The sequence below is a fragment of the Micromys minutus genome (assembly GCF_963924665.1).
Source record: "Micromys minutus genome assembly, chromosome: 8".
Lineage (NCBI taxonomy): Eukaryota > Metazoa > Chordata > Mammalia > Rodentia > Muridae > Micromys > Micromys minutus.
Window position 1 is genome coordinate 49,810,038 of NC_137977.1, and position 26,908 is coordinate 49,836,945.

Below are 26,908 nucleotides of genomic sequence, written 5' to 3' on the forward strand. Positions count from 1 at the left end.
GGAGATCGATCGACCATGCTCTCATGTATGGCCCCGTTCCGAGGAGTATATGGCTAGCACGAGTTGGAATTATTGGGTTATTAAATTAAAAGAAAAAGGGGAAACAAAACTGAGGGGGTAGGGAAGTGGCAGCAGATCTGGGAGGAATTAAAGGGAGGAATTGGGGGTAAATTAATTAAGATGCATCGTATAAAATTCTCGAAGAATTAGTATAAATATTTTTAAAGTAAACACTCAAGCATAACCAACAAAAATTCTTTCTGGAGGGCCAGAGCCCTTTTATATTCACGAGTGACTGAACAAAAGGTATGGAGGCTTCAAGGTCCCCTAAAGTATGGGGAAGAACATTAGAAAGAACAAGCTGAAGAGAATAACCAGAGCTCAAAGTTATGTCCTGATGCCAATCTACAGCCACGGAGATGTTCCAATATCACTCCTCTGAGGGGCCCTTGCCTCTGAGAGTTCTTTGGGAAGCTGCCCTCAGTGTGTGATATTCTGACCTCTGATGAATAGAGAAAAGACACATTTCAAAGAGTGGTTTCCACTGGCTGAGTAGTTGAATATTTGCCAAAGCACATTTACTTCAGCACAGTGCTAAAACTGTGTGTGGATATTGCTCTTGTTAATCTATTTGTGGGCACGTGAGCTAAGCCATGGAGACACGTATATGGTATATATGATCAACTGTGTGCTCGGGTGTGCTTGTACATGCTTGTGTGCAGAGAGAGGCCAGAGGAACATATCAGGTGTCATTCTCTACTACTCTCTGCCTTATTTTCCTGAGACAAAGTCTCTCACTGAACCTGGAGCTAATATATCAGCCAGAAAGGTCCCAGCACCTCTGCCTAACACTGAACTCGGGTTACAGACGAGTGAGTGGACATACTCAGTGTTGTTTTATTTTGTTTTGTTTAATAAGGGTACTGTGGATTTAAACTCACATCCTCAGGTTTATTCGGCAAATGCTCTTACCCACTGAGCTACCTCCCCAGCCTCAGGTATTAATAGATCTGCATTAGTTCTTATGCTATTTAGTAATGCAAATCATTTGAAATAAAATTTTATTTGTTATTATGATTGGCGTGTATATTTTTTTAGATTCCTGGGTGCTGTAGCAAGCTGAGTTTTCTACACATTTTCCCTTTGCAAAACATATGCACTAACCAAACCTTTGATTTCTAAACAGAACTTGCCAGATATGCGCTCCCACCCTTGCCACAGTGGGGATGAGGGAGACTTGCTCAGTGTCACCCTAGGAGGATATCAAAGGAGGAAGATATCCTCCTAGATCACGTGAATGGATCAGTCAACTTTGGTACATTTCCCTTGCCCCATAGAGCATCCACACATACAGTACACCCTCAGCAGGCCCTTCATTTGGTCACCTTTCCGGAATGTCTCTTTCTTTTTCTCTGCTTCTCTGTTGACACGATTCTGTTCTGGTTCAACTGCAGGCCCCTGGTCTTCAAGTTCGTCTTCGGTTTCATCATCACTGTAGGGAACCACTTCATCGTTGGGCTGAGAATCCTCATCAAACGTGGTTTCCGAGTCTCTTTCTGTGTTCATTCTGCTGGCAAATTGGAACTACCTGAGGAGAGAAAAGGAGGAAACAAGAGTGAATTGGGACTTTCCTGTGTTGGGCTAAATCTTGCTACATCCTGTCATAAGACCCCTTCTACAGAATGCTGTCCCACTGAACATGCAAATTATTCCTAAAGAGTGATCTAAAAGTTTAACTTGATATGTAATGGGAACACTATTCATTAAGTGCCAGATCAGAACTGAGGAAGAAAAAAAACAAGGCTCAGTTTATAAGTGTGTGTTACACAGGAGCAGAGGACCTGAGGAAGATACCCACTGTTATTTCTGGTACCTCAAATGTATATGTCCCTGCATACACACATGTACCCATATATAATACACACATATAACACACACAAAGGAAAACATATAAGACTCAATCTCACTCAACTCTTTCTCCCTAGAAGGTCGCACAGACCTTAAGAGCAATATTTCAAATGGTTTATCTCCCCAGTGTGATACATTTAGTAGGGTCATACTCAGTGTTAAAATAAAAATGAAATAGATGAAACAGTATTACAGCATAATTCATGTAGTAACAATAAGTACCTTCTGGTTTTTAGACAAAGCTTACGGTACATAGGAGTATTCATTTATTTGTATTACATTAATATGTTTTGTGGAATTCTATTCTCCACTTTAGACAGAGCTGGTACACCGCCATTTAAAGAGAACTGTTTCCTGTGAACGCTAATACTTTGAGCCTGTAATGAGTTTGCAACAAGGAACACATACTCCTTCCATCTCTTGCCCTCCTCCCACCACTGTCCTCCCTCCCTCTCTAGAATGTGTTTGAGGGTGTGCTGTTGCAGAAAGTAACTCTACACTAGAAACAAGGGCACTTGGAGTTATATTTATATTGGGAAAATATTTACACAAATTCCTTGGGTTACTCGAGGACAGGCATACAGCCTGCCATTATTGACCTAAGCCATGTACTGAGTATTGTGAGCAGTAGCAGCCCGCATTCATTTAGTGTTAACTATGCACCAGTCCCTGGACTAAAGGCTTCATCAACACTGCTCCATTGAGAGTTTCCTATCACCCTGAAGAAGGTGTCTTTACTAGTTCCCCACTGAGAAGAAATCAAGACTCTGGAATATTTAAAAAAAAAAAAAAAAAAACCTTGTAACAAAATCCAATCAAGTTTCCAAGCAATATCATTTATAAGCTACTTCTGTGCTATAGTTAATTATGAACTTTAATTAGGTGGCGGTTGCTTGCAGAGGATCTCTTGACTTGAGTGCATGCTTTACACCAAACCCAGCATCCTGTACATCTAGAATAGCATTTATATGAATGGGGGTGTAAGAACTTTTCAAGTCTAATATGGGTGGGGGGATCCATATAAAAAAAAGTCAGGTGCGATTTAAAACAGTAAAAATCAGAAGCAAGCCGGGTATCTAGAGTGTCAACTATACAAATAAATTGGTGCTCATTCTGTGGAATACTGTACATTGATTTGGAACATGATTGTCAGAGAGAGCACTGAGTGATGCCACAATGCATTATGGGGAAAAGGAGAGCTGTAGGTCCATATAAACAGAATGGTCACAGTTACTGATGCAAATGTTGGCCCCTGGCATGCATTAAGTATAAAGATTTGGGCTGGAGAGAGGGCTTGGGGGCTAAAAGTACTTTCTTCCTCTCCAGAGGACACAAGTTTGGTTCCTGGAACCTACGCTGGGTGACTCACAAGCACCTGCCACTCTGGCTTCAGGGAATTGGAGGCCAGAGGGCACCCTCGAGCCTTTGGTCATGCAGACATACAGAGATAAAAAACGAATGATGCATACAGAGTATTCCAATTAGTGGGTCTCAGTAAGCATTATCCAGTAGTCCCTGTTAGCTCTTGTGTTATTGGCAACAGCAAACAGAAGGGCTCATCCAGACTTTACACTTTTTCCTGCTCCAAATTATGCCTAAAAGTTAATCATGGACATGACCCTTTCCTTCCAGTCAGCATGCTTTTTTTTTTTTTTTTTTTTTAGTAAACATGTCAATGGCCAGTAGACATTTTTTTTTGGTTGGTTGGTTTTGTTTGGTTTGGTTTGGATTTTCATTGTGGAGTTTGTATTTTTTTTTCTTTTCACATTTCTGTGGTTTTATTGATCCCTGGGTGTCACTTGTGCATTAATTAACCTGTTTTGGTTTTATTATACATTACCATCTATGCTTTAGCTAGTATATAAACATCATACACTCTCTTTGAAAAAGCCGCAGACTGCTCGGGTGAGCTACTTACACCTTGTCCATTACTAATCAACGTGTCCAGGGCTATGGCTGAAGTAGAAACATTTGCAGTATCTTACCACCTAAAAATGTTTCTAGCTGGTGGCTTCCCACTTTTTAATATTTCATACTCTCCCCTGAAGGAGAGCAGGGTCCTGATTGATGCTCAGCAGTTAAACTTCCAGCTCCTCCTTTGTAAGATGAAATAACAGTATCCACATCATAGAGTTGCTCAGTTCAAACATTTCTTCCCTGCCTCGGGGCCTTTGATCCCGCACTTCCCTCAGTCTGAGCATGAATGATTCCCATTCTTCAGACTACACTGTCAAAGTCCCTGTCTGCCGATCATGTGGAACAAGTGGGTACCTGCCCACTTCCGAGGGTAGCATTATTATTTGTGTCCTTCCTAGCATTTTCACAGGTATGAACACACAGGAACCTGACTAGACCACAATCACTACTGGAGTGGTTCTCAACCTGTGTATTGTGACCTCTTTGGGGATCAAATGACCTTTTCACAGGGGTCACCTAAGACTATCAGAAAACACAGATATTTACATTATAATGCATAACAGTAGCAAAATTACAGTTATGAAGTAGCAAAAAAAATAATTTTATGGTTGGAGTCACACCACATGAAGAACTGTATTAAAGGGTTGCAGCATTAGTAAGGTAGAGAACCACTGCTCTACAGGAACCCAGAGCCACATATTTGGCATTCAAAGATCTGGAGACACAGAGGGCAAAGATCTGGAGACAAAGATACCAAAGAGAAGTGTTTCCTACCCACATTCTTTGCTATCGACCTCCAGTTCATATCTTTTACCTGGTATTATCAGATTCCAACAATACTGGATGAAGGCTCAAAACTTAAAACTTAGTAAAGAAAACAAACCAATAAAACAGCCAAGGTCAAAAGTCTAGAAATATAGACATCTGTCAGGGGCTGGTTCTTTTGAGACCATCAAAAAAAAAAAAAAAAAAAAAAAAAAAAACCTTAGCATGCATAGGAAACATAGCAGGGCTTCTAGTAAGGTTTTGAAGACACTGCATGTAAGGACCAACCTTTCTTCCCAACCACAATATCCCAGGCCAGGTGCCACATCTGCCAAAGAGGATGTAATTTTGATTCTGTATTTACGGGACTCGTAGTCTAGACAGCAGTTGGTAAATTATAGCCCAGGGGCTCTACTTGGCCCATTGCCCACTTTCTTCAAGTCCTATTGGAACATCTTTGCTCATTCATCTAGGTATTATTGCCTATGGTTGCAGGAACAGTGTAAACTACAGTAATCACTATGGATACCATGAGGTCTCAAACCCTAAAGTTATTTGCTCTCTGGCCCTTTATAGAAAAAGCCTGCTGACCCTAAAACTATAATGAAATTAAATAAAATCAATAAGACAACTAGTCAACATCAAATGTCCAAAGCCAAATAAAATTCACAACAAACTGAATAAATAGAACACGTTTTGGGGATGAGAAATAAACTACTACCAGGTAAAGTAGATATTAAGGGAAAATGTCCCTTAATAACAAGAGTTGCCATTTTGACTTGGGGGTGTTACCGCCCTCATTCTTTCTTGGGTATGTAACCAGAAAAGATGTACAACAGATGACCACTAAGATGACACAGTAGCATCTTCTCTTGCTGTGAGAATGCTGTGGTTGTGGACCTTCCTACACATCCACAAACAAATATGATGGTATTTTTATTAACGAGAGAGAGAGAGAGAGGGGTGTGTGTGTGTGTGTGTGTGTGTGTGTGTGTGTGTGTGTGTGTGTGTGTACTTGGGCACACATGTCGAGGACAGAGAACAACTTCAGGAGTCCTCTCCTTCCATCATGTGGGTCCTGGGGATGGAACTCAGATTATGAGCTCTGCTGGCAAACACCCTTAAGTACTGAGCCATCATGCTAGCCCCCAAGATGGCATTTCCCCCCTTAACCTGTATAGTATAATCATGTTCTAAAAGGAACAACAGAGCTTGATGTGGTGGCTCAGGCCTGTAATCTCAGCATTTTGGAGGTGGGGGCAGAAGGCTCAAGAGTTCAAGGTCAAGGAGCAGGTTTAGTTGGTAAAACAGTTGTCATACAAACTCCAAGACCTGAGTTCAGATCCCCAGGACACGCGGTAAAATCCAGTTTGGCACAGCACTGTGTTCCAAGAGTCCCGGTGCTGGGGAGGCAGGCACAAGCAGATATCTGGGGCTCACTAGTCAAACTGGAGAGTTACAGGTTCACCAAGAAGTCTTGTCACCCCAAATTAGGTGGAGAGCTGACTCCTGGCTGACACACACCACGGACACACAGAGTTCAAGGATAGCTTTGGCTGCCACATAGTGCTTGCAGCTAATCTGGACTGTGAGAAACCTAGTTTCAAACAACAAACAGAAAGGCTGAAGATGTATAGATGGAGTGCTTGGCTAACAAGTGGGGCCACAGAAATGGGCAACAGCGTATGACTGTAATCTAAGCAGTAGGAAGGGGAGGGCAAAGAGGATCAATAATTCAAGAGCGGCTTCAGCTTTAGCAGTGGGGGCCAGACTGTCTCATGGGACCCTGTCTCAAATACACACACACACACACACACACACACACACAGAGAGAGAGGGGGGGGGAGGGATGGGGGAAAGAAAAAAGGAAACAGCAAATAGACAATAAGTTATACTTTGCTTTTTAACTTGTCAGCAGTTTTCAGTCCTATGTTCTATCCTTAGAAATGGCCTCAGTCAGCTTACTTGCAAGGAGCCACCACATTGTTTACAGTTTTTCGGGTGGGCTTCACATTGCTACATTAATTTATCACTGCTTAAAGTTTAAGTGCACACTGTGTGCACCTTAGAAGAGAAAGTTGTTTGATTTCAGCCTTGGAATAAATACTATAATTTTATAGAATTAATGTTACTGAACATTGAAAAAAATTAATCTTCCTGAATAGTAACACAACTTGACTTAAGAGCAAATCTACCTACATCCTCCTCCTCTTCCCCCAGTGCCCCATCCCTTGGGATTCTCATTCTAGGTATCAGCAGGACAGGCAGAGTTGTAGCAAAAGTCACCAACTCAAGAGACTGGGTGGTTAAAAGTGGTAGAGCATTTAAATCCTGATACTCTGGTTACTATAGAATATAGGATATTCTGCTGAGATAAGAGAATGTGGCAAGTCCACTTTTAAAAAAGCAAAGCTTAGCTGAGGAGTCCTGGATCCCCAACAAGCCACCAGGAACCAGCTGGGTGTCAGGGAATGAAGACAGATGCTATGAGACATACCACAATGACAATGTTCCTGGGGCAAACACTGGTCTTCAGGTTTATATTATAGCCTTCCAATCCCTCTCCATCCAACCCCTGTGCCAGAATGGGGGCTGGGCTTGGCAGTACAATTCTGTACAGCACTTGGGAGGCCCAGGCAGACAGAACACAGGTTTGAGGCTAGCCTGGGATAAACTGTGAGGGCTCGTTCAAGAAAAGACTGAAGAAAAGAAGGGAGGAAGGACAGAGAGGGGAGGAAGGAACATGGGCCTGGATTCGAACTCCAGTTTCAAGATTCACTAGTGGGTAACTTCAGTGCATAATTTAGCATGTTGAAAGCTCACATTTCACGTAGAAAAGGTGAGGGAACAATGTTGCCTCTCAGATGGGGTAAGAGTTAATTGATGTAGGCAACTAAAGCTTGTGAAAGCCCCAGGGTGTGTGAATGCTAAATTCTATTCCCTTCTTTCTCCTTGTTCTAGAAGGATAAAGACTTTCAAGACAAATCCTAAATCTACCAAAGAGGACAAAGTCTCTTAGCTCCATGCCACTTCCTCAGAGAGGGTTCTTAGTATGTACAGTGTGTCAAAGCCTACCAGGTACTGTGGTTTAGACAGGGATTTTATTTCCCTGAGGGCCCAGGTGTGGAAGAATCTCGGTCTAAAGGGAGCATCAGGCTCCCCTAAAGGACTGGAGTTAGATCTCTGAAGAGGATTGTTAAGAAAGCCTGAGTCTGGACCACCTAGCCTCTGTCTGGCTTCCTGTTTGAGATAAGAACATTGACAGCACATCAGTCCCCAACACTGTGACTTTCACCCTCAGTAACCATGAAGCCTGCTTACCTTATAAGTTGGCCCTAACTCAAAGCATTTCATCATTGTAATGAAACAGTAACAGGTTCTGGTGTACCCTTAATGTGCAGGATTTTCTTTGGCAGGCTATGCCTCCTTTATTTTCTCCATATGGGAAGTACCCCAAGACAAACCTGCCTTCTTTAGGGACAGCCTCTCAAATGAAATGTCCTCTGCTGGTCACTAGGCTCTGCAGACCTATTGTGGTGGTTTGAATGAAAATGTCTTCCATAGGGTCATATGTTTTAATACTTGATCCTTAGTTGGTAGAACTGTTTGGGAAGAATAAAAGGTGTGGTCTTGCTGGAGGAGTTGTGTCACCAGAGGCAAGTCTCTGTGGGTGGGTGCTATGTCTCAATGACACTCCTTCTTATTGATGAAGATATAAGCCCCCAGATGTTTCTTCTGCCATGTCTTGGCTCTGTCATCAAGGATTGTAAACCTTCTGAAACCTTAAGCGCAAATGAAACACTTCCTTTGATGAGTTGCCTTGTTCATGGCACCACATCCCAGCACTACAAAAGTAACTAAGACACGTACTTAAAACAAGCAGACAGGTAGGGAGCAGGAAGCATAGAGAAGCTTTACTATAGCAGGATTTTTTACTATTATTATTATTATTATTATTATTATTATTATTATTATTATTATTATTATTATTATTATTTTGCTCCAGATCTTCCACATGTCTTGGTGAATTATAGCTATCAAGGTCACACTGCCCAGAAAACAGGAGAAATAAACAGTAGAATTTGTGTATCTGCCCCTCTAACAAACAGCATTTATGCACTTGCCTTCCTAATAAATAAACTGCTCCCTCTCTCTCTCTCTCTCTCTCTCCCCCCCACCCCCCCACATACCATAACAGGAAAGGGCAGGCTGAGGTGGAGAAAAAGGAACCTAGGCAGAAGATGTCAGAATTCCTACCTTCACAACAAAACACCCTTGAGTTGAATTAATAAGAAAACAGGAATTTCTGAGGCCATTACAGAACTCTAGATTTAAATGGGAGATAAATAGGCACAGACCAAAAGTTTTACCAATACTAGGCAAGATGGGCTTGTGCATTCATAACAGTGATGGGAACCCAGACACAGGAAAGGCCCATGGCCCCAGTCAATAACATCTTTGTTGTATAACTTGGTTCATGTCCAGGAAGACCCAAGCTCAGACTCAGAATGTTCATTTCTGCCCACTCTCAAGTTTGTCTTTTTCATAGGTTAATAAAGTTTTCAAAAAAGAAAAGACATTTTTTTCTTCTTAACCTCTTCTCTTTCTTTAAAAAAAAAAAACAGGGAATGGTTGAGACAGTTCCACTCTATAGCCCTGGCTGTCCTGGAACTCACTGTGTAGCCCAGGTTGGCTTCAAACTTGCATAGTCCTCTCTCAACCTCCAGGCAAGAGCCACCATGCCTAAAAGAGGATATTTCTAAAATACAGTTTTTCTCTTTTAGCTTATAGTGTTTAACAGAACACTCATCATGATATATAAGTATACATATTGCATTTATGTGTCCTATGTTACATGTTCTTTGTCATGTGTTATAAACAGTCTAAGACAGTTTCCTCCACAGTCTTGCCTTCAAGTGAGACCCTAGGTAAGATGTCACCTTCAATGAAGTCTTGTGTGGGGCCCTGAAGCAGAGGATTCAGCTACGTTCTACCAGACATCTGTTCATAATTGGGAAATGGCAGACCTGTGTTAGCTTAAGCACCTATGTTGGTGGCTCATGCCTTTAATCCCAGAACTCAGCAGGTAGAATCTCTTGAGTAGAACAAGAGACCAGGCCAGCCTGGTCTACAGAGTAAGTTCCAGTATACAGAGAAACTCTATCTTGAAAAGCCAATGAAAAACAAACAAACAAACAAATAAATAAAGCTAAGTATTATAGGTCTTTATCTTTTGATGGGAAATAGGAATCTCTTTTTATCCTGGTTAAATTATCTCTGATACATGTTATGTTGTATTTGGAATATGCCTAACATTCTTGAAGGTAGAATCTGACAAGCCCATTGACAGCTATAATTAGACAAGGAATCACACGAGTCAATGGTAATAAAATAGATCTAAGATAGAGATATAAACAAAACTTTATGATATTAGAAAAACAATCTGACTACAGTTTCCAGAACATGCAGGACTGTATTTATTTCCTCTCCAAACCAAAGCCTAAGAACCCAGAAGCCAAGACGGATAACATAAAACAAAGGCACCATTACATCACTACTGGGGAGACAATCCAGCTCTAATCCTCACCCACTCAAGACAAAAGGCCTCTCTGTGCTGTACCAGAAGCCCACCCCTGAACTGATTCCATTCCCTACTCTCATCCTGAGTCACAGCCATGGAAAAGGGGTGTGGAAACCCTGCACACTTGGGCCTTTCAGAGAACACAGGTCATCTTCATCCCCTAGGTAAAGGCAGCGGCGGGGGGGGGGGGGTTCTTTGCTCAGCTTTGTCATTGGTTCCCCTACATCTCCTTATACTGGTGAATCCTTTTAGGGAGTCCCTGATAGTTGTGGTGGAAACAGTCTGAGGCATGTGGCTAGGTGTCAGCACTGCCATTCAACCAATGAGATAAGTGCAGTGCCAAGTAAGTTGCCAAAGGTCACCTAGCTCCTAGGTGGTCGGGTCATTCGGACTTCAGTTCTCTCTCCACCCACCTGGGCTGTGAGCCAGTGAGCAGGGTGGAGTCAACGCAATGGAAGATCTGTCCAGGAAATACTGGAGCTTCATTACCATTCAAGGACTTCAAGTCTCAACTATAGGTCAGCTTTCTGTGACTATGACGAAACACCCGAGACACACTCAACTTAGAAGAAAGATTTGCTTTCATTTACGGTCATTAGCTTGTTTTGGGGGGCTTGTGATGAGACAAAACATTGTGGTAGCAATACATGGATAAGGTGGTTCATTTACTTCATAGCAGCCAGGAAGTGAAATAGACAAGACAGGAAAAGAGCGGGGTCCCAATATTCCTTTCAGGACATGCTCACTAGGACCTAACTTCCCTCTGCAGGGTTCCACCCCCTAAAGGTTCAACCAGTTCCCCATATTGACACAGGCTGGGCAAGCCTTTCACACAAGGGTCTCTGAGAGAAATTCAAAAGCCAAACTATAAACCTACAGAGAGCACCATGAGGCACAAGAAAGGCCTGGGTAAAGGAAAAGACGAACTTAAAAAAAATGCATCAAATTTCCAATCTACAGGCTGGTCTGTCCAAAGACAGCAAGCTGTAAGAGTGCTCTACGCAGCTGATCCCTTTCTCTGTACTTTCGATCTGACCATATGGGAGTCACAGAAGTGCTGAGGAATTTAGGGAGGGAGGGAAGGAGGGCGGATTTTCAGGAACAAGGAAGAACTAGAACACAGTGGCAGAGGCAGGAAAGTACAGTTCAAAGAGCCAGAGGAGATTTAGAGGTTGTATGGAGTCGCCCTCCACAGCCCACGTGGCCTTGGTAATGCCTCAATTCTGGGAGTCCATGTAACACTGACAGTGCCTGCCAAGGGAAGGAATGTGAGCCTCTCATCAAGCATCTGCTAGGGCTGAGTGAGGGCGGGGGCGGCAGCCTGGCATGTCAAGCCACAGGACACTGACCGGCTCCTGGTCCCAGAGATTTTTATCTTAAAGCAATCTTACTGTTAATAATTATTACTAATCACCTGTGGTGCAGCGATCAGCCGAAACACTCGGGGTGGAAAGCTGACTCCATAACAAAAGGCAACAATGGTGGTGGCAGCTAAAAAGAAATGTGCTTAAAAATCAAGACAGGGTGGGGCCTCCATTCTTTTGTCTGGAAAACTATGGAGAAAAAATATACAGTAGACAAGACCTGTTTCCCAGAAGGCAATGGTGTTACTATCCTCCCAAATGTTTACTTTGGAGACTCTGCCTCAATCCAGGATGTACTTTTATAATAAATGATCAAAGTTGTCAGGAGAAAAGCATTATTTATTTATTTACTTGTTACTTTGTTCATCAGGCTAGTTAGAATGGATTCATCTGGTTTTTTTTTTCTGATGCATTATTTTTGCTGCTGAAATTAGTTTCTCAGATTATCTTCATGTTTCAGCAATAGAAAGTCCAGGGGAGACTGTAACTGGCAGTTCTAGACAGGGAAGAAAAACCTCCAGGGGAAAGTGAAGCTGTGGAGTTCGCTAAACTGTGATGCTGAAAGTCAGTGTGCTGTGCGTGTCATAGGAAGATGTCATCGTTGGCGTGGATTTCCAGAGCCTAAGATGTAACACTTTCCATCGGCACAGAGAGCATTTGCACTCCCCGTCCAGGTTCAACAGGAACAGCTTGTTTCAATAAAAGGGCAGACGTGGTGTGTAAACAGGAATGACAGACAGGGAGAGGGTTATTGTCGCTAGTAATGACAGGAGGGCAAGCGGGTGAACCGAAAGACACCACTGTTTTATGCTGAATATTTAACAGTGGTGCCTAGTGCTGGCTCAGGTAAAGATGAACACAGGCACACACTGTCTGTCTCCCCACACACACACCCCTATTTACACTGGGCTATACACATAGAAATCTGCACATCCCTATGTAAAACAATGCAACCTTCTTTTATCAAGAACACCTGAGCCAAGACTATTGTTTAGAGACTTCTCTAACAGTTTAACAGAGGAACTCAACTCATGTAAAATATTTACTGTTAGTGGAAGAGCAGGAACAGAAGCCGCTTGAAAATTGGATGGGCCATGGGAACAGATGCCCACAGAGGCTAGAGGCACTGAATCCCTCTGGAGCTAAAGTCACAAGCAATTGTGAGCTGCCCAGCATGGGGACAGGGAATCACACTCAGGTCCTCTGCAGGAGCAGTGAACACTTATAACTGCTGAGGCATCCAGCCCCTAGCACTTTTTATTAGCATATATTAACTTTACCCAATAATGAATTCATTATGACATTGTTCCTATATGTATATAACATATTTTGATCATTACCCTCTCTTGTCCCCTTCCTCTTCCCAGCCAGCCCCTCTTCTCTTTTTCATCATTTTTCTTTTGGTGTACCTAGTGTTGCTTATGTGGCCATAGGTGGTAGGTTATTTACAGGAACATTGCAACTGACCAGTGGCTACACCACTGAATAAAATGCACCCCCCCTCAGAAAACACTAATAACCAATAGCTCCTTGAGCCAGGACAGGTTTTTAGACACCTTTATTATCTCAATATAGTCATTAAAAAATGACAATGCAAACACGGGAAATCCTTTCTAGTATTAAGTGGGAAGAAAAGGCCAAGACTGTGCCTTAAGACTGTCTCTTTTTGAATAATACATGTGGGGTGAGAAACTAGTTGACTTAGGGAGGTTTCAACCAGGTTTGTTTGTCCCGGAAACCCTCAGAGTCTATCTAGGTAGGAGAAAAGTTCTGTCAGAGTGTTAGGATTATGCTTACCCAAACACTCTTAGCATCATCCTCTTGGCACACAACCACCAAAGTAGAAACAGCAGAAGAGATTAGCAACAGCACCCTGAGATGGCATCTGTGGTCAGAGCATGTCTGCCTTGCAGGTCAGGGAAGGAGAAAAGCAACCCGACTTTATGCTCTGTATTAGACCTTCCTGGTTCATTTGCATTAGTAAGTGTAAAGAGCCTCCCTCCAAGGATCACAAGCTACAGGAAATCCAATCTGTACCAGCTCTTCCTCCCTGAGACCTTGCTGGCCCACACAACAATGAAGGTCCTAAAGCACTGACCTCCATTCAATCACTAAGAACAACCGACCTTGAGTGTCTAACAGGCCCTGTGACAAAGGTGACTTTAAAAGTTGACAGTACTAGTGGGACACAGACAGCAGATCCCTGGGGCTCACTGGCCAGCTAGTCTAGTCTTTGCTTGGTACATACAAAGCAAGTCACAAAAGCTGTGGGGGAGGGGATGGTGGCTCCGTGGGTCCAGTGGGTAAAAAGGTATAGCCTTTCAAGCTGATAGTCTGAGTTCCATTCCTAGGACACAGACAGCAAAAAGAGAGGAAGACTCCTACAAGTTGTTCTCGAACCTATATACACACATATACCATGGTACTTGTGTACTCTCAAAACACATACACAGAGACACATACACACACACATACACAGAGGCATGAAGGTAACAGATACACACAGGCTTGCATGTGCACACACAAATAAATAAATAAAATTAAAATTAATTTTACAAGGTAGCTGGAGCCTTAGGAACAATACCTGAGGTTGTCCACTTCCCTACTTATCTTTACCTGTCTCTCAAACACACACACACACACACACACACATACACACACACACACACACACACCATTTTTCTCAGTGATTCCCATCCAACATTCTTTGGTGACTCACATCCAAAACTGTGGGGTCAACTGGATCACCAGCGCATTCCTGACAGTAGAACACCTGAACTGTGCCCGATTGCACTGCGGACACAGAGCTGATGCTTTGCATGTCCCTTAGAAATACTTTGATTTGAAAGAGCTACAGAGTCTCCTACTGATTCTCTCTGGAGCTTTCAGGTTTTAAACAACTAACAGAATTCTGCTAAGCGTCTCCTCGGCACAAGATAGACTGAAAAGTAATGCTTCTGAGAGAGGGCTTCTGGTGCTCTCAGTATCCTTCTGTAATGGAAGTGTTGAGCATTTTCATAGTGCTGACTACATAGTGTCTGCACAAGGCTCCCACACTGGTTGCCATGAATCATCTTATTTCTTTAGAACAGATAAAAATTATCGTCCCTGGTTTACAGATAAGAAAGTAACATTACAGGAGGGCCAAGTCTTTGCTCAAGGACATGTAGTTAATGGTGGTATACAGTTCCTTGTCAGAGCCTGTGGTTTTAACCACTACATGTGAGACATTAATTATACCTAATGATACCATTTTGGCATAAGCTAAATCAAGGATAATTAATTTAGTTTATAGCTCGGGAGACAAACAACCCAGGGACACACGGTTGTATCTCTGTTAGAGGTAAAAATCTTTCCCAGTGAACTTTCCCATCTCTCGACACTTACCCACTTCTTCCCTCAGTTTCACCTGTTGGGAACTGAGAAAAAAGGAGTAATATCTTAGGGTTGTCGGATGAGTTTTACGAATGGCCACACCCTCCTGGAGAGTTTTCTTCACTATGCTTAGGAAGGTATTTCTGCTACATCTGCATCTTAGCTTCAGTGATGCAGAAGGTTCTCTAACTGAGAAAGCTGCTACAGCAAACTTTTAATGCACACTGGAGCCCATGGGCTGAGCCCAGAAGACCCTGTCACAAAAACTAAAATGCACAAGGCAAAAAAGAAATATGTTTGTAACAGATGTAAATAGGTTGGACGAGGCCATTATGGTGGGCCTCGATCCAGTATGGCAGAACTGGAACAGACAGACACAAAGTACACTTGTGCAGAGTGGAATGGAGCTGCCACAGGCCAATGGAACCATCAAGGGTGTGCCAACGTCCCAGCCTTGAGGGCTGAGACACTGCGCTTTCATTACTGAAGTCATTCGGTTGCCTACTTTTTAGATGTGACCCGCACCCCCCAGCTCTAGTGTGTTGGGTGCAATTTTAAGAAGCTTTAAAAATTACTTAATTCTTACTAGCAGAGGACGTTTAGAGCTAAAGATTTGCCATTCTGCGTCTTTCCCCCATAGCTGTGTACATAGATGATCTACGTGATGATGCCTTCTCTTATCTCTTTTAATTAATGGATGATGAAACATGCCCCCCCAGAAGTGTTATTTAGAGGAGATGAAACAAAAAGTCATATTTAGTATGAATAGTGACTGGTTAATCAAATCCTGACCACAAACGCAGGGCTTGCACAGAAACACATTCTAATAGGCATGTTCAGAGAAAATATATACCCATAAAACAAAGCAACATTTGTTAAAATGATTTCTAAATATTTGGGGATCTCAAAGATGTGCCAAATGAATCTGTCTTCTAGTCCACCGCTTAAAAAAATAAATGGTCACGGGATGGTGGGGGGGAAGTAAGTTTATTCTAGAACTTTCTTCTACTGTGGTAGTTTTTCCTCTCAGTCAGTAGGTGCTTCCCTTTTAAATTTCTGTGTGCTTCCTTGGGAAAGCATCCATACGAGGTGACGAGGGTGGGGTGTGACTTTGATTTAACAGTGCCCAAACCTCCACTCAAAAGTATAGGGAGAATATTCAGGGTTTTGTTGTTGTTGTTGTTTTGTTTTGTTTTTTTTTAAGTCTGTGTAAACTGTAAGTCATTCATCATAAGATTGGGTTTGGTTGTTAATTCTTCCACATTCCTCTGATGACTTTCCTGAATGTAACTGGACTAAAGCAACAATGAAAAGTCAATTTCTTTAACACTCTTGTTATCCTAAAATGATTCAGAAAGTTGGTCCAACTATCATTAACACTATTATGTCTGTATATCATTGTATAGTATGAAACTAACTTCAAATATTGTCTACCCCTCCCCCACCCACCCTGCAGAAGGAGTCTGTCCTTAGTGAAGGCATACAATAGAATTCTAAACTGACTCAGGAAACTCAGCCTTTATTTTACTTAGGAAACGACTCATTATTATTGTCTGTAAGTCTGGGAGGGAGCAGGCTCTGGCAGGGCTGTCTAGGGGTCTGTGCTTTCCTGTCAGTACAAGAAACTGTCTGCCTACTACCACTGTAATGTGTCAATTCCCAGTCGTCCATAAAAACAATCATTGACAGGAAGCTGGACAGAAGGGCTCGGGGGATTAAGGATATGGGTTTGATTCTTAGCACTCCTGTGGCAGCACAGCACACAACTGTTCTTAACTCTTAAAATAATTATTTTTACAAGTCAGTACCAGGAATATACTCTTATCAAGGAGCAACTCGAGTTGCCCTGAACTAGATATTTCAATATATTATTAATTCTTTTGATTATAGAGTTCTCTTTTGAAAGCAAGAAAATGAAGTTGGTATAAGAATTTGAAGAAAGCTGGGCAGTGGCAGCGCACACCTTTGACCCAGTACCTGGGAGGCAGAAGCAAGCGATCTCTGAGTTTGAGGCCCATCTGGTCTACAGAGTGAGTTCCAGGATAGCCAGGCTATACAGAGAAATGCTGACTTGAAAATCCAACCAACCAACCAACCAACCAACCAAAATTATAATAAAAAGTATTGGATGTGGTTGTGTATATCCATAGTTCCAGAACTCTAGAATTGAATTCAGGAGGGTCAGGAGTTCAAGGCCAGCATTGGCTATATGTACAGCAAGTTCAAAGTCATTCTACACGACTGGCTACATGTGGACCCTGACTCAAAAAAATTTTTAAAATAATAAACAGAAGAGTTTCAAGTCTTTGCAAAGGGACATAGGCGCTAGGAATAAATCCAAAGTGACTGCACACTAGGTAATTAAGGAAACCATTGAAAAAGCCTTCCAATGTCACATAAATTTAAACTTCACTTTATATATCTGTAAAGCTAATTAAAATATTGTCAGAGCGTGTTTTGAAAGCACTTAAGTAGATTGTGGCCTAACCTCATAGTGGCATCCCTTCAAATACTGCAGCCATGACAACTGCTTTCTGGTTATTTTCATCAGTGAATGGGTCGATCTAGTCAAGACCCAAAGCTGGTATTTGGGCTATCAAGGAGAGCACCTTGTAGGCCTACACAGTTGGCAGTCCTGCCTGAAACCTCACCCGAGCACAGAGTCCACCTCTGCTCTTTCCCTTCTGCATCTTGGGAACTTCCTAGCCCAGCTTTGTAGACTATACACCCTGCCAGAGGAGAGCAAGGGTGTAGTAGATCCCTGCAGTTCACTACATGCATTTTTCACCAAAATAGGTGGGGATCTAAAGAGTCTCAAAGCTACCTATAATTTGAATGTTACTGGAAATAGCATAAGAGTCATTCGAAATGGTTTACATATTGCTGTCTAGCTCAAATATAGTATATATACATATATACAAATATAGTATTCTGAAGTCAGAATCGATGATTCTCAGGAAGTGGCTACCACAAGTAGCTACAAGTGGGAGCCACAAGTGGCTACCACTCAAGTGGGAGTCTAAAATTTGGGTATGGCCTAAAAACTACAGATAGCCCATTTCTGTTGTGTTCCATTATGAAGACTAATAGTTTCACATGGCCATAAAAACTTGGAGAGGCAATTATCTACTCAGCCCTGCCTACTGCAGAGTTCAGCCAAGCTTCTGCTACCCTCTGACCACCCACAGGGATGCTCAAAGGGCAACAAGCCTCTTCAACTCATTTTCAGCATCTGATTTCCTCAGATTCAGCATGCAATGGCTTGTCATTTACACGCAAACAACTCTGCCTGGTCAATCCTGCGCTCCCTTGTACGGTGTTTGTCATAGCTTGAGACTAAGGGCCACATATTAGGGAAGAATCTAGACAATGGTAAAGACTTAATTGGAGACAAAAGAAGAGTCGGGCAGGTGCTAACAATCTCTGTTCTTGTACTACTTAATCTCCTGCAGGATTCAGGGCAAAGTGTCCTTAGTAAGCTCCCAGCTGTTCATTTATGAGACATGGCGCTTGCTCTGTAGGGTCCTTGGCAAGCTTGATCCCATGGGAAATTAACAGAACACATACAACACGGTCAGATTCCTACTGTGTGAGGAGTGGAGTGATGGATATAATCAAAGAGTAACCAGAGAGTTCCTAATGTTTCCTCTTCCAGTAGACCTTAGCTTATTGTGAACTACTGTAAGCTTAAAATATTTTTGCAGTTTTCAAGCAGAAACAAGTCAGAAAATCAAATAGTAGCTCGTATATTACACTCCACACTCTATGAAAGGTCATCCCTCTCATCAGAACCCTTCTTTCAGTTGCTGTCACTGCAAAGCAATGGCTTTTTTGTGACTCTCTGCCATCTCTCCACTCCCATGAGCAGTATCTGGCACACAGAAGATATTAATAACAAACTGCCAAACAGACACTTGAGATCAGAATTCATCATTGTATTCCCTGTTCTTGGAGCTCTCTCCGTAGAGAAAACCAGCCAACCAAGTCTAGTAGATCCTGATCCAAACCCTGTCATCACACCCCAGTCCACTCTGTGAGCTTTCTGAGAACCATGGCCATCTAAAATGCCTTGTCCTATACACACCAACTTTCAGACTACCAAAGAGTAAAGCGCTCAGAAGATCCCAGTTAAAAGAGATGAAACGTGATCATTCCTGTATCACCAAGAGGAAAGTTGCAGCTAGTGACCTAATTACTGATCTTGGATTTTTTTGCTTTCCTCAAAGTCTGTTTAGTAAACAGCTTCTCACAGTTGCATCAGGATATGAAAAAAGGGAAACACAGCAAATTTCGAAACCCGATTAAACAAAGAGGCACTGACTGAGCTTGCTCAGGGGGAGGGGGAAAGTGGGTAGAGACACCCTAGATGAAAACAGCATTGGTCCCGGCCATGAATGAGGGAGGGCAGATACTGCTGATTTTAATATTCTTCATGTCTGACGTCTTGCTGTACTTAAGCAATGCAGCATGCCATTCTCAGCATACATGAACCCATCAGCAGTAGATCACCATACATGGCATGTGTATTATCTATCCATGAGGGAAGCTGGAAAAGTGCCACAAGCTTTGTGTAGCCAGACTTATCTTGAGAAATCCGGTGCTCAACACCAGCCATTTAGTTTACAAAGAGCTGAAAGAAGTTTCTCTCTTTTTAGGAGTGAGGAACATCTGACCATTCCCCGAAGGGTAAACATCACAGGAAGCAGCAATATCTGCAAGCCAGGCTACCAGGGAGCACGCTTGCTCTTCGGGCCAGCTGGAACTTTCTGCATTACCTCAGTTTTGTTTGTGATTATGTTTCTGTTGAAGACTCACTTCACTTCACTGTTCCCACCTTTTAATCACGGAAAATCCCACCCCAGACCCCAAGTGTGAGATTTAAATGATCACAATCACCCTAATTTAAAGAAGAACAGGTGAAGCCGAGAAGGGACTCCACAGATTTCTCAAAGTCACATGGTGGGTTGTTATGAGACTGAAACTGGAGCCCAGTCCAAGCTCTTTCATTTCCCAGGGTCAGCATTACAGACACCAGGAAAACGACAAGAACAACAGCAACAAAAACAGGCCCCAGAAAGCTGTGTGGTCCCAGGAGAATTAACATTACAAACCTCCATTTCCCATCTCCAAAATGAACAAAGTCATGTTGTCTTCCCCCTCCATCTCATCATCTCTCTCATCTGTCTGTCTGTCTTTCTCTGTTTCTGTGTGTTTGTTTCTGTCTCTCTGTCTTTCTCCCTCCCTTTTCTCTATGTGTTTGTGTTTATGCATCTCCCTGTCTGTCTGTCTGTCTCCCCCCACCACCATGTGTCTTTGTCTCTTTCTGTCTGTCTCCCTCCCTTCCCTCTGTATGTGTCTGTGTCTGTCTCTCTGTCTGTCTCTATTTGTCTCTGTTTCTGTCTGAGTCTGTCTCTGTTTCTGTCTGAGTCTATCTCTGTTTCTGTCTGTGTCTCTGTCTGTCTCGCCAGGCTCACTAATTATCCCAGGCTGGCCTGTAGCCGTGGATGCCCCTGCCTCTCTTTCCCGGGCACTGGAATTGCACGTCCACCATCACATCTAGCATAACACGCCTGCCTCCTCTTGCTGTCGGTATGAGATGAGATGGGACGACGGCTGATGGATGCACGTGAAGTTCCTGAGACGGAGCTTGATTCACAGGAAGGGACAGCAAATATCAGCTCTTGCTGTTCTTGCATGGGAGGATTTGACACAGGAGAAACAAACACATTGCCAACTGACACTTCAGAATGGCTAAGTTACTACAGCCCACGCTGGGCTCATATGGCCCTTTACTTGTTGAATCATTAATAGCGATGGGAAGGCCTCACTGGTAACCTGTGTGCTCAGGCTGCAGGAAAGTGTCACCCTAGTCGTGATGGAGACATTAAATATTTCAGTCGAGCAGCTGCTGAGGACAAAGCTGCCTTCCGAGGATCCATTACTACCTTCTTTAGATCGCTACTCAAGAACTTACCACAGAACAGCAGCAATGCGTCTTAGAGGCGGTATCTTTGCATCATAAACACATGTGGGATTTTTTTTTTTTTTAGAAGGACAGTGTTATTTTTCAGAACCAGAAACTGGCTTTACATCTGACACCTCTGCTACAATATACTGTGTGCACCACGCCAGCAGGAGTCACACTACACCGGCCAGACAAAAATAGTTCCTGGTTGTTTATCAACAATGTGTAAATTGTAAATCGGAGAACCCAGGGCTGAGTGCATTTATATATTCATACGGTACACTCCTATTGGGACAGCTTTATGGAACCGTCTTTTGGTCAGCACCCCATTTACAGAATAAAATTTATATGTTATATAACCATGCTGACATTTGGGGAGGAAAGACTTTTATTAAGAAACTTGACTGTCCAGTTTTTTTATCCATCTGCAGTAAACAAACAAAGAAACAAAAAACTCACCTCTTTGATATCATATCCTACGATTTTGGCAACTGCACATCCATGACTTAACCAAGTTTATTCTTGATTATCTGCATGTTTAATGATTGATTAATTCATTATCTGCTACTCTCAGGCCAAGCACCTCCCTGGTCAGGTGCTCACCTCTCCTGTTTATACAGGCCAGCTCCCAGGGGGAAGTTTAGCTGCTAGTTCTTTGGAAAGTATGGGCAGAGGTGGCAGCTAACCACCCCCAGGAGGTGTCAATGCTGTACTCTCCCAGGATCTCCGTCAAGCTGTCAATCCTACACTCTCCCAGGATCTCCATGGAGGGACAGCAGTGCCGACTCAGTCTTACCAGCTAGGGTGGAGCAGAGCCTTTCCAGGGACAGCTACATGAGACTCACAGGTGCCCGGATGCTGTCTCTGCCTCGCACAGTCTCCATGACTCTTGCACGAGTGCACACATTCTCTGGCTGCCCTATCTTGTGATAGTTCCAGCACACACATTCACACTCCTCCCTGGACCATCTAGAGTAAGCCACATAGTTAAGTCCCACTCTTTTACACCTGCCAGTCTCCTACCTCGTTTTTACAGATGTATTGTATAATTACCAACTTTAGCCAGTCCAACATTAACATGAGTACAACCCCTACTTTGTCCTGTGTCCTAATAATGCCATTTGTACTATAGTTTCCTTTAGTTCAAGATACATTCTATAATCAGTTATTTCTCAGATGGCCATATTGTTTCATCTGTAATTTTTTTAAATAATATACACATATATTTAATTTTTCATACATTTGAATACAGTAACTTGATCCCAGGACATCGTTATACTAGAAAACAATACACTGCCACGGAGCCCTGCCTATGCTCTTCCCTCATTTTATTTTTTAAATCATACTTCTTTATTTCTATCCATGTCTGCACTCAAAGGTCAGAGGAAAGCTTGCGGAAGTCAGGTCTCTCCTTCCACCACGTGAGCGCCACAGATCAAGTTCAGGCCTTTGGGCTTGGTGGCGACCATCTTTACTCGCTGAGCCATCTTTCTGACCCCATATTTTTCTTTAATTAAAAAAAAATCTCATTCTTATTCACGTGTATGCATGTATATATACCCACATATACATATGCAGGTGCCCATGGAAGCCAGGTGCTGGCACTGGGTTGGGGTGTGGGTGGGGGGCGGTGGGCATTAGGACCCCTAAAGCTAGAGTCACAGGTGGTTGTGGGACACCTGACAGGTGTCCTCTCCAAGTACATGCTCCTAACAACTGAGCCATCACTGTACCTCCAGAATTGTCCCTATCATGTACCATCCAATAATGCTTCCCAACCCAAACACCCTTCCACACCCATCAGCTTGGACTACACACTGGATGCAGACTCCCTTCTCGTTTCTTTATTCAGTGACTGTCCATCACTCTGAAGGCACAAGTTCCCACTTTCTCTTATGGTTTATAATCCCTCATTGCCCATCAGGTTCCAACCAGGTTTGGTCAATAGGAGTTCTTACAAGAGACACGCAACGACAAGTTGTCATCGTTTTTTGAGAACTCCTATACTTTGGGACACTAACAGGATATTCCAGCCTCGTTATAGCCCCAGCCCTGGTTCATTATAAAGGAAAATGGTAACAGAGATGAAGCTCTTAGTGAGAGATGTGCCTCATGCTACTGATAGTCCACTGCTTCTTCACCCTGTAATGGGCAGAATTATGTACTATATGCAGATATACAGATGTGTTTGTGTATGCGCATCTAATATTTGGAATGCTTTTACAGACACACATTTACAGAAATGAGTCCACAACTGTACTAAAATTCTAATTGACAATGTCTTTACCCCTCTCCCAGTTTCTGTCTTATTCAATGAGAACCTTGGCTCCCCCAAATCTTCATTTGTCTAGTGCTAAAATGGATCTATTCTTTTCAAATTGCTTTCCTAATATTACTATATAACATACTAAAAAGTTGGGATTTCCTTGTAATTCTCCTTTGTCACTTGGATTAGCTATTTTTCATACCACTATCATTAAACACTTGTCCTGGTTAGTTTTTGTCAACTCATATAAGCTGGAATCATCTGGGAAGAAGGAATCTCAATTGAGAAAACATCTTATCAGACTGGTCTGTTGAAAGCCTGAGAGGGCCCTGTTGTGGTAGTACTAGCCTCTGGGTTATACAAGAAAGAAGGCTGAGCAAGCCAGGAGCAAGCCAATAGGTAGCACTCCTCTATGACCTCTGCTTCAGATCAGTTCCTGCTTGAGTCCTCACCCTGATTTCTCTTCATGATAGATGTAGACTATAGAATGATATAAACCCTCTGCTTCCTTCCCAAGATATTTTTGGTCATGGCATTTATCACAGCAATAGAAACTCAAGTAGAGAAATGCCCAACAGGACAAATTAAAGTGGGGAGAGGCTTATTCAAGCTCCTGGGTAGAGGGTACCATCCAACACAACAAGGAATACATTGTGGCTGGAGTAACTATAGATACATGGAACTCCACTTTTCACATCTAGGTGGGTCAGAAGTCAGAACTCGAGCCTAATTGGGACCAGGTTCTAATAGCAAGGCCAGTCCCTAGAAGCCTACAGCAGGCAGCTAGGACCTATGGCCCACAGGTTTCATGACTTCCCCCAAACAGGGCCACCAACCATACAAATAGGGTCATTCATTTCCTCTTGCTTTTTAGGTGCTCTCCCCCCTTTTAAAAGATTTATTTCTTTGTTATGAATTCATTGTTACTGTCTTCAGACACACCAAAAGAGGGCATCAGATCCCATTACAGATGGTTGTGAGCCACCATGCGGGTTCTGGGAATTGAACTCAGGACCTCTGGAAGATCAGTCAGTGCTCTTAACTGCTGGGCCATTTCTCCAGCCCGAGAGTCTCACCTTCTTATTATTGTTGATTTAGACCATCTTTTAAACATGAAACAACACCACTCTCCACAAAACCAAAACTGTGCAAAGAGTTAAATCTAACATAGGAGGAGTGGTCCTGCTCATCCTCCCTTCAGGCTCCCACTCATTCTGTGTGGGGACTGGCTGCTTTGTGCCTGTCTCCTGTGTTTCTTTATGTGACCATCAGCAGAAATGTAGATCACCCCCGCCCCTTATCACATGTACTCTTCTATGCTTCCCCCTTTTCTAGTTTCTGGAAATCACTAGATGTCACTGTTTGGAGAACTTCTTATAAGAAGAAAATATATGTATGTAAACTTTTTTTTTTTTTTTTTGAGACACAGTCTTGCTATGCATGTCTGGCTAGCTTGAGACATCCAATCATCCCAACTCAGCCTCCACAATGCTCAGATTAGAGGCAGGTACCACCATTTCAGAAATACTATTAAAATGCATCTATAAATCCTGCCATGCTCTGCTTTTATCCCTTCTCTGTTCTCTAAGACAAAACAGAGCTCTTCCACGTGATTCAAGTCTAGCTTTCCTTTAAGGCTCAAGTGAACCAGGACTAAAATAATATTAGTATGAATTTACCAACCATGGCCCTTCCCCAAAAACCATTTCTATCAAAGGTGGCAAACGTTCTATGATATGATATGCAAATAATGGCAGCTAAGTAAATATTCACGTGCAGGGAAAATAGCAAAAAGATCACTCGGTGAACCTTTAATCCCCAGCAGATAGTTGGCAAGTCATATAAAGTGGTCATAAAAGGAAACAGACCAGGAAAAGTCATCTGGATGACTCAGAATGGTCTACCTGCTCTGCTGGCAACTCCCACTCCCAATCCTGCCCTTTACAAACCAGCTAAGGTTCAAGGCCATTTGCTCCCACCCTCCCTTCCCAACCAGAAGGAGAGCTGCCCGGAGGCCCTCTCACTTTGTCACTAGCACCCAAAGGGACTAGACACTAGAAAAGGGCAAATATTCCAAACCCCTTAACACCAACAAGAAAGGGGCCAATGCTATAGTAGTTTTTTCTCAACCTCTCCCATACAAAAAATTCACAGGAAAATGTACCTCTCCCGCCCCCTCCAGCCCACCTAGGGATTTTCATTCAATGAGATAGGGTCTCCCTGTGTAGCCCACACCGACTTCAAAGTTGTCATCAACCTGCCCCTGTGCCTCATGTGCAGGAACTGCAGGTGTACCCTGCCACACATGGTTTTAGACTGGTGCTAATCAGCCCCAGAAACGTAAGTGGGAGAAAGTTCAGATGAGTTCAGGAATTCAGATGATATCATAATTAACCAAGTCTTCTCAAAAACACACTCTAGAATAATGCAGAGGCAGAAGAGACGTCTGAACAAATTCTGTCTTGGTGACTATTATTATGGTTTGGATCTAAAACATCCCCCAAGGCAGGTAGGTGGTAAAGTCTCAGCTGTCCGCTAGCAGGTATTGGGCCCTCCACTGGCCTTCTGTCTTCCATCCACCAAAGCTATCAGTTGCCTTAAATGACACTGTCCATTTACCACTGTAATCTGTGACCTTGTCTCAGGTCCACATTATTGGAAGTGAGAGGAAATGAATTGTTCCTCCTTTAGAAAATTTCCCCCCTCGAGTGTGTTTTGTTTTGTTACCTTAGGGATAGAAAACTGACCAGCACATCTTTGGAGGACAGGCAGAGGGAAAAGTCCTGATCCCGGTCCATGCTGAGCAACAGAGTTTATCAGTTCCAGCGATGTCTGAGAAGGGCCCTCCCATGAACAACCTGCCACCGCCTTCACCTTTGCTCTGAACTTCCCTAAACTGAACACTGGTATCCACTGAGGAAAAGTCAGTGACTTCCACAAAAGCCAGCTTGGAGAATGGCCCATCTGGACTTTACTCCCCAAAGGCTCATTGTGCAACACGTAACAAGAAAATGCAGCTACAGGACAGCCTCTTTGTTCACCTGAGGTCTTCTATGGTAAAAATCCAAACAGTCCAAGAACTGTTTCTAGAAAAGAAACATATGCCTCAGACAAGTAGAAACAATTCACACTCTCTGTGGTAGTTTGAATATGTTCGACCCAGGGAATGGCACTGTTAGGAGGTATGACCTTACCAAAACCCTAACTAAGACACCCCCTAAGTCTGTACTTGGATCTAAACATGTCCTAGAGAAGGGTCACTTTGTCCAACTGAAATGGCTCACTAGGAGCACCATCACTAGACAACTTTGCTACAGGGAGTCACAGGAGAGTTGTCACCTCTACTGCCAGGAAATACTCCAAAGAGAAGTTCTCAAAGTAAGAGATAACAAGGATTAGAAATCAGGCAAGGCACACAGCCGGCACCAGGGCTGAAGCAGGGGGCTGGTGAGTTTGAGGCACCAGTTCCACACAGAGAGAACCTGGACACAGCAGAGTAAAGAGGAAGGGGGAAAAGGATGGACAAACACGGGTATCACTGAAGTAACAGATGGAACAGCAGTAGTCTGGCGTGGCCTCCTGGACCAAGACACACTCTACTGTGCTCTGGTTATCACAGTTCTTGACCTGACTGTGATTCTAAGAAGTAACCACACAGAGCTTGAGTTCAATTGACTGCAGAGCCTGGTTCTGGCCTCCCTGATCCTGGTCTGGGGATCAGGGACTTCTTTTTCTATGGGCCTCCAAAAGATGCATGAGACCCCTTT

General features: G+C 43.1%; 1 protein-coding gene across 2 annotated transcripts in view; it reads right to left on the bottom strand.

The window, feature by feature from the left end:
* Window positions 1-26,908, bottom strand: part of ATP8B1 (ATPase phospholipid transporting 8B1) — a 102,172-nt gene that overhangs the window by 65,892 nt on the left and 9,372 nt on the right. For both annotated transcript variants that reach the window (XM_080920395.1, XM_080920396.1), the window contains exon 2: window positions 1,386-1,588. In XM_080920395.1, coding sequence (XP_080776521.1) covers window positions 1,386-1,566 — 181 coding nt within the window. In that variant the 5' untranslated portion in view covers window positions 1,567-1,588. The remainder of the gene's footprint in view (window positions 1-1,385; window positions 1,589-26,908) is intronic.